The sequence below is a fragment of the Chaetodon trifascialis genome, chromosome 21 (assembly GCF_039877785.1).
Source record: "Chaetodon trifascialis isolate fChaTrf1 chromosome 21, fChaTrf1.hap1, whole genome shotgun sequence".
Lineage (NCBI taxonomy): Eukaryota > Metazoa > Chordata > Actinopteri > Chaetodontiformes > Chaetodontidae > Chaetodon > Chaetodon trifascialis.
Window position 1 is genome coordinate 18,312,475 of NC_092076.1, and position 13,255 is coordinate 18,325,729.

The 13,255-nt window shown below is 42.4% G+C and overlaps 2 protein-coding genes across 3 annotated transcripts in view; both read left to right on the forward strand.

Moving 5' to 3' along the window:
- The first annotated feature begins 3,236 nt into the window (after window positions 1–3,236).
- On the forward strand, window positions 3,237–5,526 carry LOC139349951 (PI-PLC X domain-containing protein 1-like). 2 transcript variants are annotated; one of them, XM_070991025.1, is made up of 6 exons: window positions 3,237–3,354; window positions 3,750–3,874; window positions 3,977–4,108; window positions 4,593–4,760; window positions 4,890–5,073; window positions 5,285–5,526. In XM_070991025.1, exons 1-6 carry the CDS (start codon window positions 3,237–3,239, stop codon window positions 5,524–5,526), a joined length of 969 nt encoding a protein of 322 aa, XP_070847126.1. The 2 variants fall into 2 exon arrangements, with proteins under 2 accessions (XP_070847126.1, XP_070847127.1); XM_070991026.1 differs by having other exon boundaries at window positions 3,246–3,354; window positions 3,750–3,838.
- Window positions 5,527–5,808: 282 nt separating this feature from the next.
- The window catches only part of spata20 (spermatogenesis associated 20), a 33,367-nt gene continuing 25,920 nt past the window's right edge, over window positions 5,809–13,255 (forward strand). Inside the window, exons 1-12 of the mRNA XM_070991150.1 lie at window positions 5,809–6,072; window positions 7,391–7,519; window positions 7,594–7,658; window positions 7,800–7,954; window positions 8,036–8,179; window positions 8,419–8,620; window positions 8,700–8,830; window positions 9,117–9,221; window positions 9,656–9,730; window positions 11,674–11,886; window positions 12,131–12,323; window positions 13,056–13,224. Coding sequence (XP_070847251.1) covers window positions 5,873–6,072; window positions 7,391–7,519; window positions 7,594–7,658; window positions 7,800–7,954; window positions 8,036–8,179; window positions 8,419–8,620; window positions 8,700–8,830; window positions 9,117–9,221; window positions 9,656–9,730; window positions 11,674–11,886; window positions 12,131–12,323; window positions 13,056–13,224 — 1,781 coding nt within the window. The 5' untranslated portion in view covers window positions 5,809–5,872. The remainder of the gene's footprint in view (window positions 6,073–7,390; window positions 7,520–7,593; window positions 7,659–7,799; window positions 7,955–8,035; window positions 8,180–8,418; window positions 8,621–8,699; window positions 8,831–9,116; window positions 9,222–9,655; window positions 9,731–11,673; window positions 11,887–12,130; window positions 12,324–13,055; window positions 13,225–13,255) is intronic.

The window sequence follows — 13,255 nt, forward strand, 5'->3', positions numbered from 1 at the left end:
CTGATTATGCTCAACTAAAATATGCTTTCTGACAGTGTTGACAGCAGAGCTGAGACAATGACATGGCCTTTTGTTGTGTGGCACATCCTGCCTCATCCAGGAAGTCAGCTGTAACACTCTAACAAATCCCTGTAATTGTTCTGTTCTGGATTTTTCCTGCTACCTAAACTTAATAAACTCCTCTGAGATGCTCCCTGTGGGTGCGCTCCATCTACTGCAGCAGTCGAGCATGCAGTGTGAACAGACAAATGTTAGATGGCTAGGCTAAGGTTTAGTAACCATTTGAAAGTTTTGCCTTCTTTTTTCTCTTATTCTGCGCTATTTTCAACATTTTCAACAATCTGCACTGATTATTTGTGATCTTCAGAAATGACTGAGATTTTACTGTTTGGTTTATGGATTTGTTTTACTGATGTTGCTCATTGCTGTTTTTATATGTACAGCCCTTTGAGGCATGCTTTGTGATATTGGGCCATAATAAACTTTGACTTGACTTGATGGCAGAATAAGCATATATTTACAAAAATCAATGAAGTGAATGAGGTAAAGCATTAAATATGTTGTCAAAAGCATTTCCGAATCACCACATTCTGTTTTAATAACGTTTACACAGTGTCCGAGGTTTTTCGAATCAGGCTTGTATCTTGTAAAGGAAAACAGACCTTGAACAGTCAAGGTTAGAGATAAGGAAGTTTGGGGTTAGGAACACAGGCAGACTCTTCGAACCCTGCTCTATCAGACAATTTGTGATTCCTTTGGTGTTAACACCAACAACTGCTCTGGTCCCATCACCTGTATTCGGTTCTCCAGTGAGCTACATTGGCAGATCACAGTGGCCAGGTAAAGCTATGGTTACAGCATCAATAGTCCTCCAAAATGTATCCATATCAAAGTGATATTGTAGGCAAAAGTATTTGACATCTGTCTGATACATGCTGTACTGTTTGCCCCTTTCAGTGTTACTGTCAATGGTCAAGGTTTTGGCTTGCAATGGTGATTGCCAGGCTATTGTGGACAGAGGCACTCCTCTGATTGTTGGACATCAGAGCAGCATCAGCAACATCAACAGTGGGTTGGGGGCCAGCAGCCAAAGAGACGTAAGTGCATTGACTAAATTCCAACTTGACTAAGTAAAGAATTTAACAGGAGAACCAAATTTTGATCACGTTTCATCCATTTTCCTTTCAGTTTCTTCTTCCTACCTCTGTTCTCAGCATGTTGTCAACTGCCAAATGTCTGACATCACCTTCCACATCCATGGACAGAAATTCACCCTCCAAGCCTCTGCCTACATCTGTCAGCTCAGTGTTTGTTTCCCTGCCAGACTTTGTATTTTCTCATCTCACTATACTTCCTCTCCATCTGAAATTCTTCTCCAAAATCCTCCCACGGTCTCATTACTATGGTTGCTGTTCTGGCTTTGGCAACAGAGGTTTATGTCTTCATCAGACAGTACTATTCCATCTTCAGCAGAGCCCAGAATACAGTATGGTGGGTCTTGCCAAGGCTAGATAATAAAGCTGGATTCACGTGGCCCAAGAGCCTTACATTACCTCTCAGTATTGAACTGAGCAAGGGTGTATTTTACTGCTTATGAGTTCAATTTGTCATTTGTAGAGATCAAATCTACATAGTCTCTTGCAAAGTTCATTCTTGTCTTTTCAGGAGGTGTATGGCCTATATGCAACAAAATAACCAAGGTCAAAGGTGGACTTAAATGTAGAGCTTCGGACATATGATAAGAAGAGGTAATATACGGTATAGGGGAGTCCTACAAAGGTTGACTGGGCAGCATCCACCCCAGTCTTAAGTTGGGCCAGCAGTCTCATTGTCCGCTCCTGTAGCTGTTGGCTGCGAGTGCTCCTGGAAATGCTGCATGCACCTCTCTCTGACCTCCTCCTCACTTATTAAAGTAAATGCACCTTTGAGCCTGGATTATGTTGCTACACTTACATAGCTTTGCTTTAAAGTTCAATGAGTTTGCATGGGATAAAATATTAAACAATCCTCAATGCAAGAAAATTGCGTACACCCTTAATGGCTTGCAACTATTCCTTTTACATTCCCCTTTCATACATGTAGTTATCACTAATGGTTGTACGATACATGTCTTGGATGGGTTTTGTGTTGATAAACTTTCTGTTTGCTTTCAACAGATGATTAACTATTGAAGCAAAGGTTCTCCATGTTAACCCATGGTGCCCTAAGTACAATTGTGCTTTTATCATAGACCTGCCTCTCTTCTTCCACGTCTCTCCGAAACACTTGAGCATTCTGTCTTGGCTCAACTCTCTGCATATCACCACCAGAACAACCTTCTTGACCCCTACCAGTCTGTTTTCAAAGCTTCGTCAATGATTTCTCTTATTGTTTCTAAATGTACTTGAAGCAGTTCAGAATACTGTATTTGAAAAAGCTGATGTACTTACATGACTCTTGCAATTAGTGGGTTGTATCCACATGTTTGAATGCACTTGTTGTAGGTTATTGTGGATAAAAGTGTCAGCTAAATAGATGTGTGTGATAGAAAGAACTTTAATAATCATCATTATTTGATTATTTTAGCTCATAGTGTTCAACACTGGAGTAACAAAGATTTCAAAAAGAGAGAATGTAATATTGAAGATGCTAAGAATATTAAAATAAACCCTTTTGCCTGAAATGACTAAAATGTCAGTTAACCAAAATCTGGATTCATTTAGTGACTAAGTCTTGCTTTTGGTCCACAGCCTGGTCTGACTGACAGTCACAGACACATGCAGTTTCTTTTCTCATTGTATTTACTGGACCCACACTGATGGAATGAGGAACTTTGACTATACCTTCATATCATCTTCATCAAACATGAGTGATTCTATTCTTAGGTTTCCTCATACAACTGACTTCCTGGCTTCCAAAAACCTGTATGACTACAACACATACCTGTTTCTCTCGTACCTCAGTGCTGTCAACATAACTTGAAAACTGCAGGCTCTCAGTGAACAGCATAAGACTGTTGCTTGCTCATGCTCATGACTGTATCAGTTCTTTGTACACCTCTGCACTGTCCAACCTGACATAAGAAAGAACCCAAAGGAAGGCTGGCAATCCCCTCAGCAGGGTACGTGATGTTCCTCTAAACTTTTGACCTTGATGTCTGTGTTTTTTTATGGAAATCTGTCCATTATTAGCAGCAGTCTACTGCATTAGGTAAAAAATTGACGATTGACTTTGAGTTGATTTATGCAGAGTTTGCGATGGCAGCGTCTGCAGAAAAAGGCAGAAGGAGAAGAAACGTCACAAGCTACTGTGACTGGATGTCACAACTACCACCTGAGCTTCACAGCATACCTCTCTTTCACCTGGCCATACCAGGTACGAAGCTGAGATCGTGTAACTACAATCACAACAGTAACATGCTAATCTTAAGAGGCTATACTGTTTACTGTCTTAGTTTAGTGTGTTAGCATGCTAACACTTGCTAATCAACACACAACACAAAGTATAGCTGAGGCTGATGGGAATGTCAGTTTTGCAAGTGTTTAGTCACAAACCAAGGTATTAGACAAGTAAAAATGTTGATCTGATGTAAAGGTAAACGCTATAAAGGAAAGACAAGATCACCAAAGTTTTTACAATTCATCTGGAAGGGCAATCTGTTCAATGCATGTGTGTGTGTGTGTGTGTGTGTGTGTGTGTGTGTGTGTGTGTGTGTGTGTGTGTGTGTGCGTGTGCGTGTGCACACTTGCATGTGTTTTGGTAATTCTCAGGTAGCCACGACTCAATGAGCTATGACTTGGACATCAACTCCTCTATAGTAGAGCCTGATAGACTGAAAAGACTCAGCAGGATTTACTGCGTACGTAAAATAGTGCGCAAATGGGCGGTTACTCAGGTAAATGGTGATCAAAAAACCAGTCAGCACTGAATGTGCCTGTGCATTAATGAAATAGGGAGGGGAGTGTTTTTCTGACAGTTGTGGTGGCTTGTAATACAGGAGGACACCATCACAAAGCAACTGGATGCAGGAGTTCGCTACTTTGACCTGAGGATTGCTCGCAAGCCAGATGACGCCAACCCCACGAGGCTTTATTTTTATCATGGGCTGTACACACGGACTGATGTGGAGGTAAATATGCAAATATCATATATAACCATAAAATCATTGCCTCTTTTCATTATTTGTACATCAATCAGCATTTAAGAGGAAATCTATCTTGTGGATTATTAGTCACCAATGGTATCAGCAATGAATGAATGAACTCATAACCTCAGTATTTTTTGTAAAAATCCTAGCTACAGCCATGAACATACTAAAGTTAGAACAGTCAGTAGAGGTACTTTGATGTGTTACTTTGTGTTTTGTGATAAAGAATGAGCCCAAATTACCAACTGAGACACAGATGATAAAAATTAATGAGCTCTATACAGAAGGCCCACAGAGTAACTATTTTTGATATCCGACCGTGCATTGACAAAAAATCCAAATAATCCACTAAGCAGGTCTTTTTTTAAAACCGAATGAAAACACATACTAATGAAAAATAGATAAAAAATATATCTTCATTTGATGCCAGCTGTATTAAGAACTGCTATTCTGCCATTGTGTTCAGACTGTTCTCAAGGTCATAAATGACTGGGCGGTGAGGCACCCCAGGGAGATCCTCATCCTGGATTTATCCAACTTCAAAGGGTTTGACAAAAAGATTGAAGGTCGCCTCCACAGCCATCTTACCAACTTCATCAAGACCTTGTTTGGTGCCAAGCTCTTCCTAAAATGGGTAAATAATGCCCCCCCCCCCCCCAATCAATAAGTCAAATGTATTAAAGTACGCTCTTATAGCTTTCAAATAAACAGAACTTAAGCTTAGACAACTTCTGAAATGTAATCTTTCCATGTGTCACAACAGAACATCCCTACACTGGAGAGGTGCTGGAACCAAGGCAAAAATGTCATCGTTTCATATGATTATCCACCAGCTCAGCAGGCTGGGTTATGGAGTAAAATAACTTATTTCTATGGACAAAGCATGGACCTCACAAAAGTTGAATCCAAACTTCGTCAGGCTTTGGAAAGACCAGGGTCTATTCACAGTAAGTCAATATGGAGTTTGGGCTCTGCTTTGGTGGCATGGGCTGATAATGTCTCTTTTAGGCTACTGTAAATGTCTCTACCGACCAAATACCATTTATTCAGTGACAACATGTAAATCACACAGTGCAGATATTTATGTATAATCCCCTGCATGATATTCTGTTCTGTGACACAGTCACTGAGCTTTAATTTGCCCCCTATGACCTGCAGGTTTCTTTGTATGTGGCTTGAACCTGACACTGCCAGAGGATGTGAGGATCCTGAAGTACATCCTTCGCCTTTGTGACAACCTTGTCAATGTCATACAGAGGAGTCTGCCGAGGCTGCAGCAGTGGGTGAAAGAACAAGCTGGCAAAACACCCGTGAACATTATCGCCTCAGACTTGGTGACTCGTAATGACTTCGTCTCGATGGTTGTCAAGCTCAATATTTCGAAACATGTGAAAGCATAGTGGAAAAACAAGTGGAGAAACACGTCTCATTTTGTTCTGTCTGTCTGTCTGTCTGTCTGTCTGTCTGTCTGTCTGTCTGTCTCTCTCTTTTTATGAAACTTCCTGTTCACAATTTTTACCTTTCAACAAATTAATTGTCTTGCTATCTCACAGCCAATGATTTATTAAAAGAGGAACCCTCATATTGTATTTGTTTGGAGTTTTCCTGATTTGTTGGTGCGCCATCACGTGTCCATTTATGGTAGTGCACCCCATGAAGTTTTGGCTGGTGTATATCAACAAAGTAGCTAACGTTAGCTTGCTTAAGTAACTAACAAACGTTAAGCAACTCACTTGGTGGATTAGGATGTTGAGGCTAGCATGGCGTCAGTCGACGTCCAGGAATAGCCACGTAGACCGTGCACGCCTTTTAACTGCAGCTTTTTTGGGAGCAGACAGTCAACACCAATACTCAGGGGGTAACATTAGGTGCTTTAGACAAATTTCCCACCCACCAACAGACAAGTCGCCGCTCCAGCACCATCCCCAGCCGGCCTACTATCACAGGTAAAGCCACCACGGCTAATAGGTTGCTAACGCTAACGCTGCATGTGCGTCACTTTGACAAGTTTCGGCGAACGTGCCCAGCGTGAATTTAGCAAGAAAATTGAAGGTGGCACGTCAAATTTTGGTAAGTGTCAGTGTTGCTGTACTGTGTGGACTTGATTCTGGACGAATGTACTCAAGCGAAACTCCATTACAAAATTGTGCAAATAAAAATGTCCCTAACATAAATGTGGCCACGAGACATGCCCCTGCGAATAAAGACATCTAGCAAAGGTCCAAGTGTCTCTTATTTTCATTCGGTTTAGGTACGTAAGGCACCAAGCAGCATGTATGTCTAATAATTTGTCATCTCATCTAACTGTCCTTTTTCGTAACTCCCAGACCAGCCTCTGCTAACGGTAAAATTAAGCTAAGTGCCCTTACGTTTCAGGTTAATAATCAAATAGATGTGTGTCCAAATCTCGTAGTTATTTCAGCCGAATTTTAAGAAAATGTCTAATATATCGGAAATTGTTTTCAGTCATGTTTCCTGAGAGAAAAAACCCTTACCTATAAACAAAGTAACAGTAAATTAGGCAATTTTCAAATGGAGGTCGACATGACTGTACATTGGCTAACAGCTACAGGGCTTGACAGCAACCGCAGCTGCTGTACGGAGCTGCTGACAAGGTTCTTCAGTATCATTTCGCTTTAGTAGTATACATGCTGAAACAACCTCAGGCAGACAATTGTCGTCAACTTAACACTTAATGTATGACAGCACCACGATGTACCTGTTTGACAACTGTCATAACTGTCAGTAGCCAAGCATGCTTAATCGGCCTTCAGCTGCAACACCTAAATGGCAATCAGCCCTGTGTTCCATTATTAATTCTACCTATAATGTCACAGTTTTGACATGCCAAAATTTGCCATACAAAGATCTGTCAAGTGATATAGTAGTGCACAGACCCAGCGGACACACACATCATTTCTCAGTGTTCAGATTTGCAGCAGTATTTCATTAAATGACAGGTGTGTTCAACATTAATGAAGCTTAATAATAAAACCATCAGGGGGTCCATATCTAATTAGCATAGGGACTGTTGATGAAAAATGATAATACCAGAGCAATGCAGTAATACTCATGTATATGGCTGAGAGTGTCATTCACAAAAAACAAGCCTGTGAGTTTTATTTTTCTTAATTTCATGCTCTATATATCTGTTTGAACTAAAGTCACACACAATAATCCTTTAGAAGATTTCTGTCTTTTGAAGACGTCTGCATCATTTCCAACAAACACGAACTAAAATTGTCAATATGTTTGTGTGTCCAGTTCGTCTGTCTTAATGAGCATGGCGTCAGGGGGTGAAGAGTCCTCATCCACCCCTCACAGACACACCAACAGGTTAGCCAAGGAGAGGTCACCCTACCTGCTACAACATGCACACAACCCCGTGGACTGGTGAGTACGTCTTGACTTCACACTTTACTGAAAGCTGGTATAGTGTCGTATATAAACTGTCATGTTTGTTTCAGGTATCCATGGGGACAAGAAGCTTTTGACAAAGCAAAGAATGAAGACAAACCAATCTTCTTATCAGGTCGGAACCCCCTCTCACGCCTGGCATTAACACGCTTAACGTATTTCATTTTAGGCCACATCACTCTGAATTTCCTGATGTGTTTGGACTGGAAATCTGTATCTCTCTCTCTCTCTCTCTCTCTCTCTCTCTCTCTGACAGTGGGATACTCAACATGCCATTGGTGCCATGTTATGGAGAGGGAATCTTTCGAAGATGAAGAAATTGGCAAAATCATGAGTGACAATTTTGTCTGCATTAAGTTGGACAGAGAAGAGAGACCTGATGTGGATAAGGTCTACATGACCTTTGTGCAGGTGTGTGTGCTTATGTTTGTATTATCACTCCAGCCTCGTTGATCATTTTTTCTCATCACTTTTGGTTACTAACGCCAACAGGCAACAAGTGGAGGTGGAGGGTGGCCCATGAGTGTGTGGCTGACCCCTGATCTTCGACCTTTCATTGGAGGCACCTACTTCCCTCCCAGAGACCATGGAAGAAGACCTGGGCTCATGACGGTTCTCACCAGAATCATAGACCAGGTGGAGCAGGACTTTTTTTCTCCGTCTTTGAGTTTTGCATGTTATGCTTTATGCTTTTCCTTTGCCTCCTGCAGTTCACCCATATAAACAGTATTTCATGCATATTTCATGTCCTTGGGGAAAATCTGAGTCTTCAAGTGCATGCATGTTAATGATGCAATATTTTGAGTTGATGTGTTGCATATTCAGGTTTTCAGATTTTAATCATCTCTACATATGACAAATCTTCTAATCCTCAGTGGCAGAACAACCGTCCCGCCTTGGAGTCCAGCGGTGAGAGGATCCTTGAAGCTCTGAAGAAAGGCACGGCCGTCGCTGCAAACCCAGGAGAGAATCCTCCACTGGCCCCAGATGTTGCTAATCGCTGCTTCCAGCAGCTGGCGCAGTCCTACGAGGAGGAGTATGGCGGCTTTAGAGATGCTCCCAAGTTCCCCACACCAGGTACACTCAGGAAGAACCACGCTGGACATGCGTTTGAAACGCTTCATCTGACTTCCTCTCTATTTATCCTTCTCCACAGTGAATCTGATGTTCCTCATGTCGTACTGGTGTGTGAATCGCTCCACCTCAGACGGGGTCGAGGCTCTTCAGATGGCCCTACACACACTCCGTATGATGGCGCTCGGAGGCATTCACGACCACGTGGCACAGGTTCATACACGCTTGAGACATCATTTTGCACTCGGGCTGCACTACGGGCACTTTTTGCTGTTTTCTGACAAAATCATTAATCATTGAACAAATACAGTCGTCATCAGATTAAGCGATATTGAATTACTTTGTTTATGCACCGACACACAAACACATAGATGTATGTCTCTGTAGTAGTATCTCTGTGGCATTGGTTGTTCTAATATAGATAATTTCAGTAATTTCAGCTTTCAGCATTAGCATCTGAAGAACGCACTGTTTCTGTCCTTATGTCTCCCTTCTGCAGGGTTTTCACCGTTACTCTACAGATTCCTCCTGGCATGTTCCCCACTTTGAAAAGATGTTGTACGACCAGGCTCAGCTTGCTGTAGCCTACATAACTGCCTCACAGGTGTGTCTTTTTTGTGCCTCCAGTATTCTGTCTCTCTCCATATTATCCATTCAGCAAAAATCAGATTCAGATTGTTGCTAACCTGTTTCCACTGCACTGCACTGTTCAATTAAGATGCAGCAGTACGAACTGCAACCTAATACCATTGTTTTTAACTTTCTCATGACTGTATCTTGGGCTGGCCTGTTTTTCAGAGTGGACACAGACATGAGCACAAAAATAATTAGGACGTGCAGCATGCAGGCAATCTCGAATACAGGCAATGCACACATCTGTGGTTGTGCTTAATGAGGATATAGCAACTACGTCAGCATTTGCATCAAGTTCTCTAGTTAATACCATGCATATAAATCACATGGTGATACCTTTAAGGTTATGTTATGGTTGAATCATGAGTCTAAGCTGGTGTGTGCTATGTGTTGCTATTTTTCCAGGTATCAGGTGAGAAGCTCTTTGCAGATGTGGCTAAGGATATACTGCTCTATGTCTCCAGAGACCTGAGTGACAAGGTGAATCATCTGCTGCCTTGTTAGGACTTCTGTGTGTGTAGGTGTGCATGTTTTTGCTTTACTGGTTTTATGGGGACCAGATGTCCTCACTGGGGCACCAAGGGGATGGCAAATATTCTAAAGTAAGGGTTTTTTTTTTTAGCTTTAAGGGAAAGGGAAAAAGGAAAGTTCAGATGAGGTCTAGGTTTGGGTTAAGATGTATGTTAAAATTTGTATTAATGGAGCGTTTGGGAATGCATGTTGGCAAAGGAAAGTAATTAAAAGTAGAGGAATATAAACTGCAGTTTGATTTGTCACGCCTGTGAAAGCAAGAACATTAAATGGAGATAATAAGCGTGTGTGTCGGCCCGTGTGTGCGCTTGTGCGTATCTGTGTGTTGGTACATCCTTGAGGGCATGGGGTGGGACCCCGTTGACAAATCGCCTCTTAAACCCCCTGCTCTCCTCTGAGGGTCAACCTTTTTTTCCTTTTGATTAATGAGTCAACCGCAGCGAACAGGGCACACAATGAAAACCACAGTCGTTGTAATCATTATATTCCCCAAGATTTATTATGTAATTATACACTAATGAATTAATGCCACAAAGGTAATTTACTACAGACGGTATGTTTCTTTTGTTCTACAATGGCTGGGATCTTCCCTGAGGGAGATGGGCTCCTGAAGTTCACATCATGACTATAAAATACTGTTCACAGGGTTTATACAGGAACTGAGAGGGTGTGCATGATATTGTTTTTGCGTATCATACTAAATCTGTTTATTGATTTCTGTCAAATTTGTTATTTCAGCACAAATGCCAGTCATGTGAGCTCTCTCTCGGTTGAGTTTGAAAGATTTATGATCTTCAGGTCATCATGCAGATTAAGCATACATTTTAACATCATTAGAAATAGTGGATTACATGTAAATAATGTAACACAAGTTTGTTGGTAAAGTTTATTAAGAAACATGTTGTTTTGTTGGTTGGAGATGAAACAAGGAGACTGGTGGAACTGGTGGAACTGGTGCGGGGTTGTATTCATCCCAAACCATTCAGTACAGAACGTACAGTTCGATATGTGACTTCCTTGGTTTTACTTAAAGGTTTTGACAGCTCACCAGTTGTTTATCATCTGTATCGCGCTAGTTCATTGAGCCCGGTTAGCCTGGTTAGTCCAGCTCATGTAGCGCTGCTGCCATCTGAATGCCAAACACAAATGAGCTGGCAGATCCTCCCATGACATTAAGCTCTCACTGTGTGGGAGCATTACAGTGAATTTTAGTGGAAAATGTGATGAGTGTCAAACTAAATGCTGATATTGTTCAACTGAAGTCGGCTGTGTCTGTGGGAACACTTCCAACATATCATTCACGATGGCATCACCCTAATATGTCGATTAGTGGTACAAGAAAAAAAAAGAGTGGGAGGGAGGTCCCATCTCCCTGCAGAGTTCAGGCAGCAGAGCCCTGCAGTCTCCGACCAAAGCAACATCGTTTTGCTGTGTTTATCTCTGGATTTGCAACCATTCTCTGTCCAGTGAATACATAATGACAGCATCAGCTCAGAGGCCTTCGTATACATTTTCCATCAAAGATCTTGGGCCACTGTGACACCTCCTTAAATGTGTTTTACTGTCAAATGTTCCCATCAGTGGTTAACTTTATCACCAACTTCCTGTATCCTGTATAACAAAGTGGGTCTGTACCTTAAGACTTTCTGTTCCCAAGCTTTGTTTATTGTTTATTAGCATAATTAATTCGAAGATAAAGCCATTTATATTACAGGTATCAAATATACCATGTGACTGCACAGAACATGTGCTGTGAAATCTGAAGGCTTCTGTATATTCCTTACATACAGTATATGTCATGAGTCTGATATGTATTTCAAATCTGCTTTCCGTTAAATAGCAGTTCTCCATCTCCTTCCCTGACCTCCATCCCTGTCTGTTGTCTGAAACAGTCAGGGGGTTTCTACAGTGCAGAGGACGCAGACTCCGTCCCAGCATCGGGGGGATCAGAGAAGCGTGAAGGGGCGTTCTGCGTCTGGACGGCCTCAGAAGTTCGGGAACTGCTGCCAGATGTGGTGGAGGGTGCCACTGGGTCTGCCACGCAGGCAGACATCTTCATGCACCACTATGGGGTGAAGGAGCAAGGCAATGTTGCTCCGGAACAGGTCAGTTTCATTTTTATCTATCACTGCAGCCCTTGCGTGGATTGCACAGTGGACTCAAATGTGCTTATGTGAAAAAATCAGTCAAAAAGTCCTGAAAATAATCACGCTTTAATCACTTGTTTTATTTTATTCTGACAGCAATTTAAGGTGTTAAACCTGCTCCATTACAGCATTAACATGACATCTGTTGCAGTCAGTGGGAGTTTCTGTGAATACCCTCATCCCCTGTGCTGTGTGTTGCCAGGACCCCCACGGGGAGCTGCAGGGCCAGAATGTGCTGATCGTGCGGTATTCAGTGGAGTTAACGGCTGCTCACTTTGGCATCAGTGTTGAGAAGGTCAACGAGCTCCTGGCCTCCGCCAGAGCCAAAATGGCAGAAGTGAGGAAGAGTCGGCCACGCCCACACCTGGACACCAAGATGTTGGCCTCCTGGAATGGTGAAGTTGAGACACACATTAATGCTACAGCAAGAGAGCTGTCATGTCAAGCTCATCTCATACAGTACTCATCATACTCATTACTCAGCACTGTGGAAGTTGATGGTCAGATTTACACATGCAAATATTCATATATTTATCATTAGCAGTATGAAAATGTGTGTAAATTATTATAGAGACACTAGCTGTCACTTCCCATTAGTCTGATGCCAATTTGGACACCCCCGAACATTGTTTGTTGGGCACACTGTCTCAGATGTGATTAATTACAAGAACAAAAAAAGCCCACCACACATACGCAAACACACTCATGGAACCAAACAGTTTGCTTCTCGGGCCAACATCTCAAGACAGGGTGTGTTAGTGAGGTAATGAGGCTCTGAGATCCTGAGAACTTTGCAATTAAACACAAGACTCCCCTTCTCTTCTCTAATGAAGAAACCTCTCCATTAATCACCTGTCCCCTACTGCAACACTTTGAAGACCGGGCTGTGCACTCGCCAGGCTTTGATACACTACATGAAAGAGGAGTGGAGGGAAAGAGGGAAGAGAGAGGCAAGAGAGGAGGAATGAGAGGGAACAAGGAGACTTCAAAGAGTGTGAAAAATAACCAAGCTGGGACTGTGGCGCGGCTAGGCTTTGCAACTGCAGAGACATGATGTTTTAGAATGAGTAACAGTCAGTATTTTATACCTAATCATCCCACCGTCACCTTTTCTTTGCCCCCTTCAGGTCTGATGCTCTCTGCCTACGCTCGTGTTGGAGCTGTACTGGGGGACAAGGCCCTGCTGGATAGGGCGGTGCAGGCTGGCAACTTCCTAAAGGAGCACCTGTGGGATGCTCAGCGGCAGATCGTCCTCCGATCCTGTTACCGTGGAGACGAGATGGAGGTGCATCAGATGTAAGAAGCAAGTGTTGATATTGTGACAGTT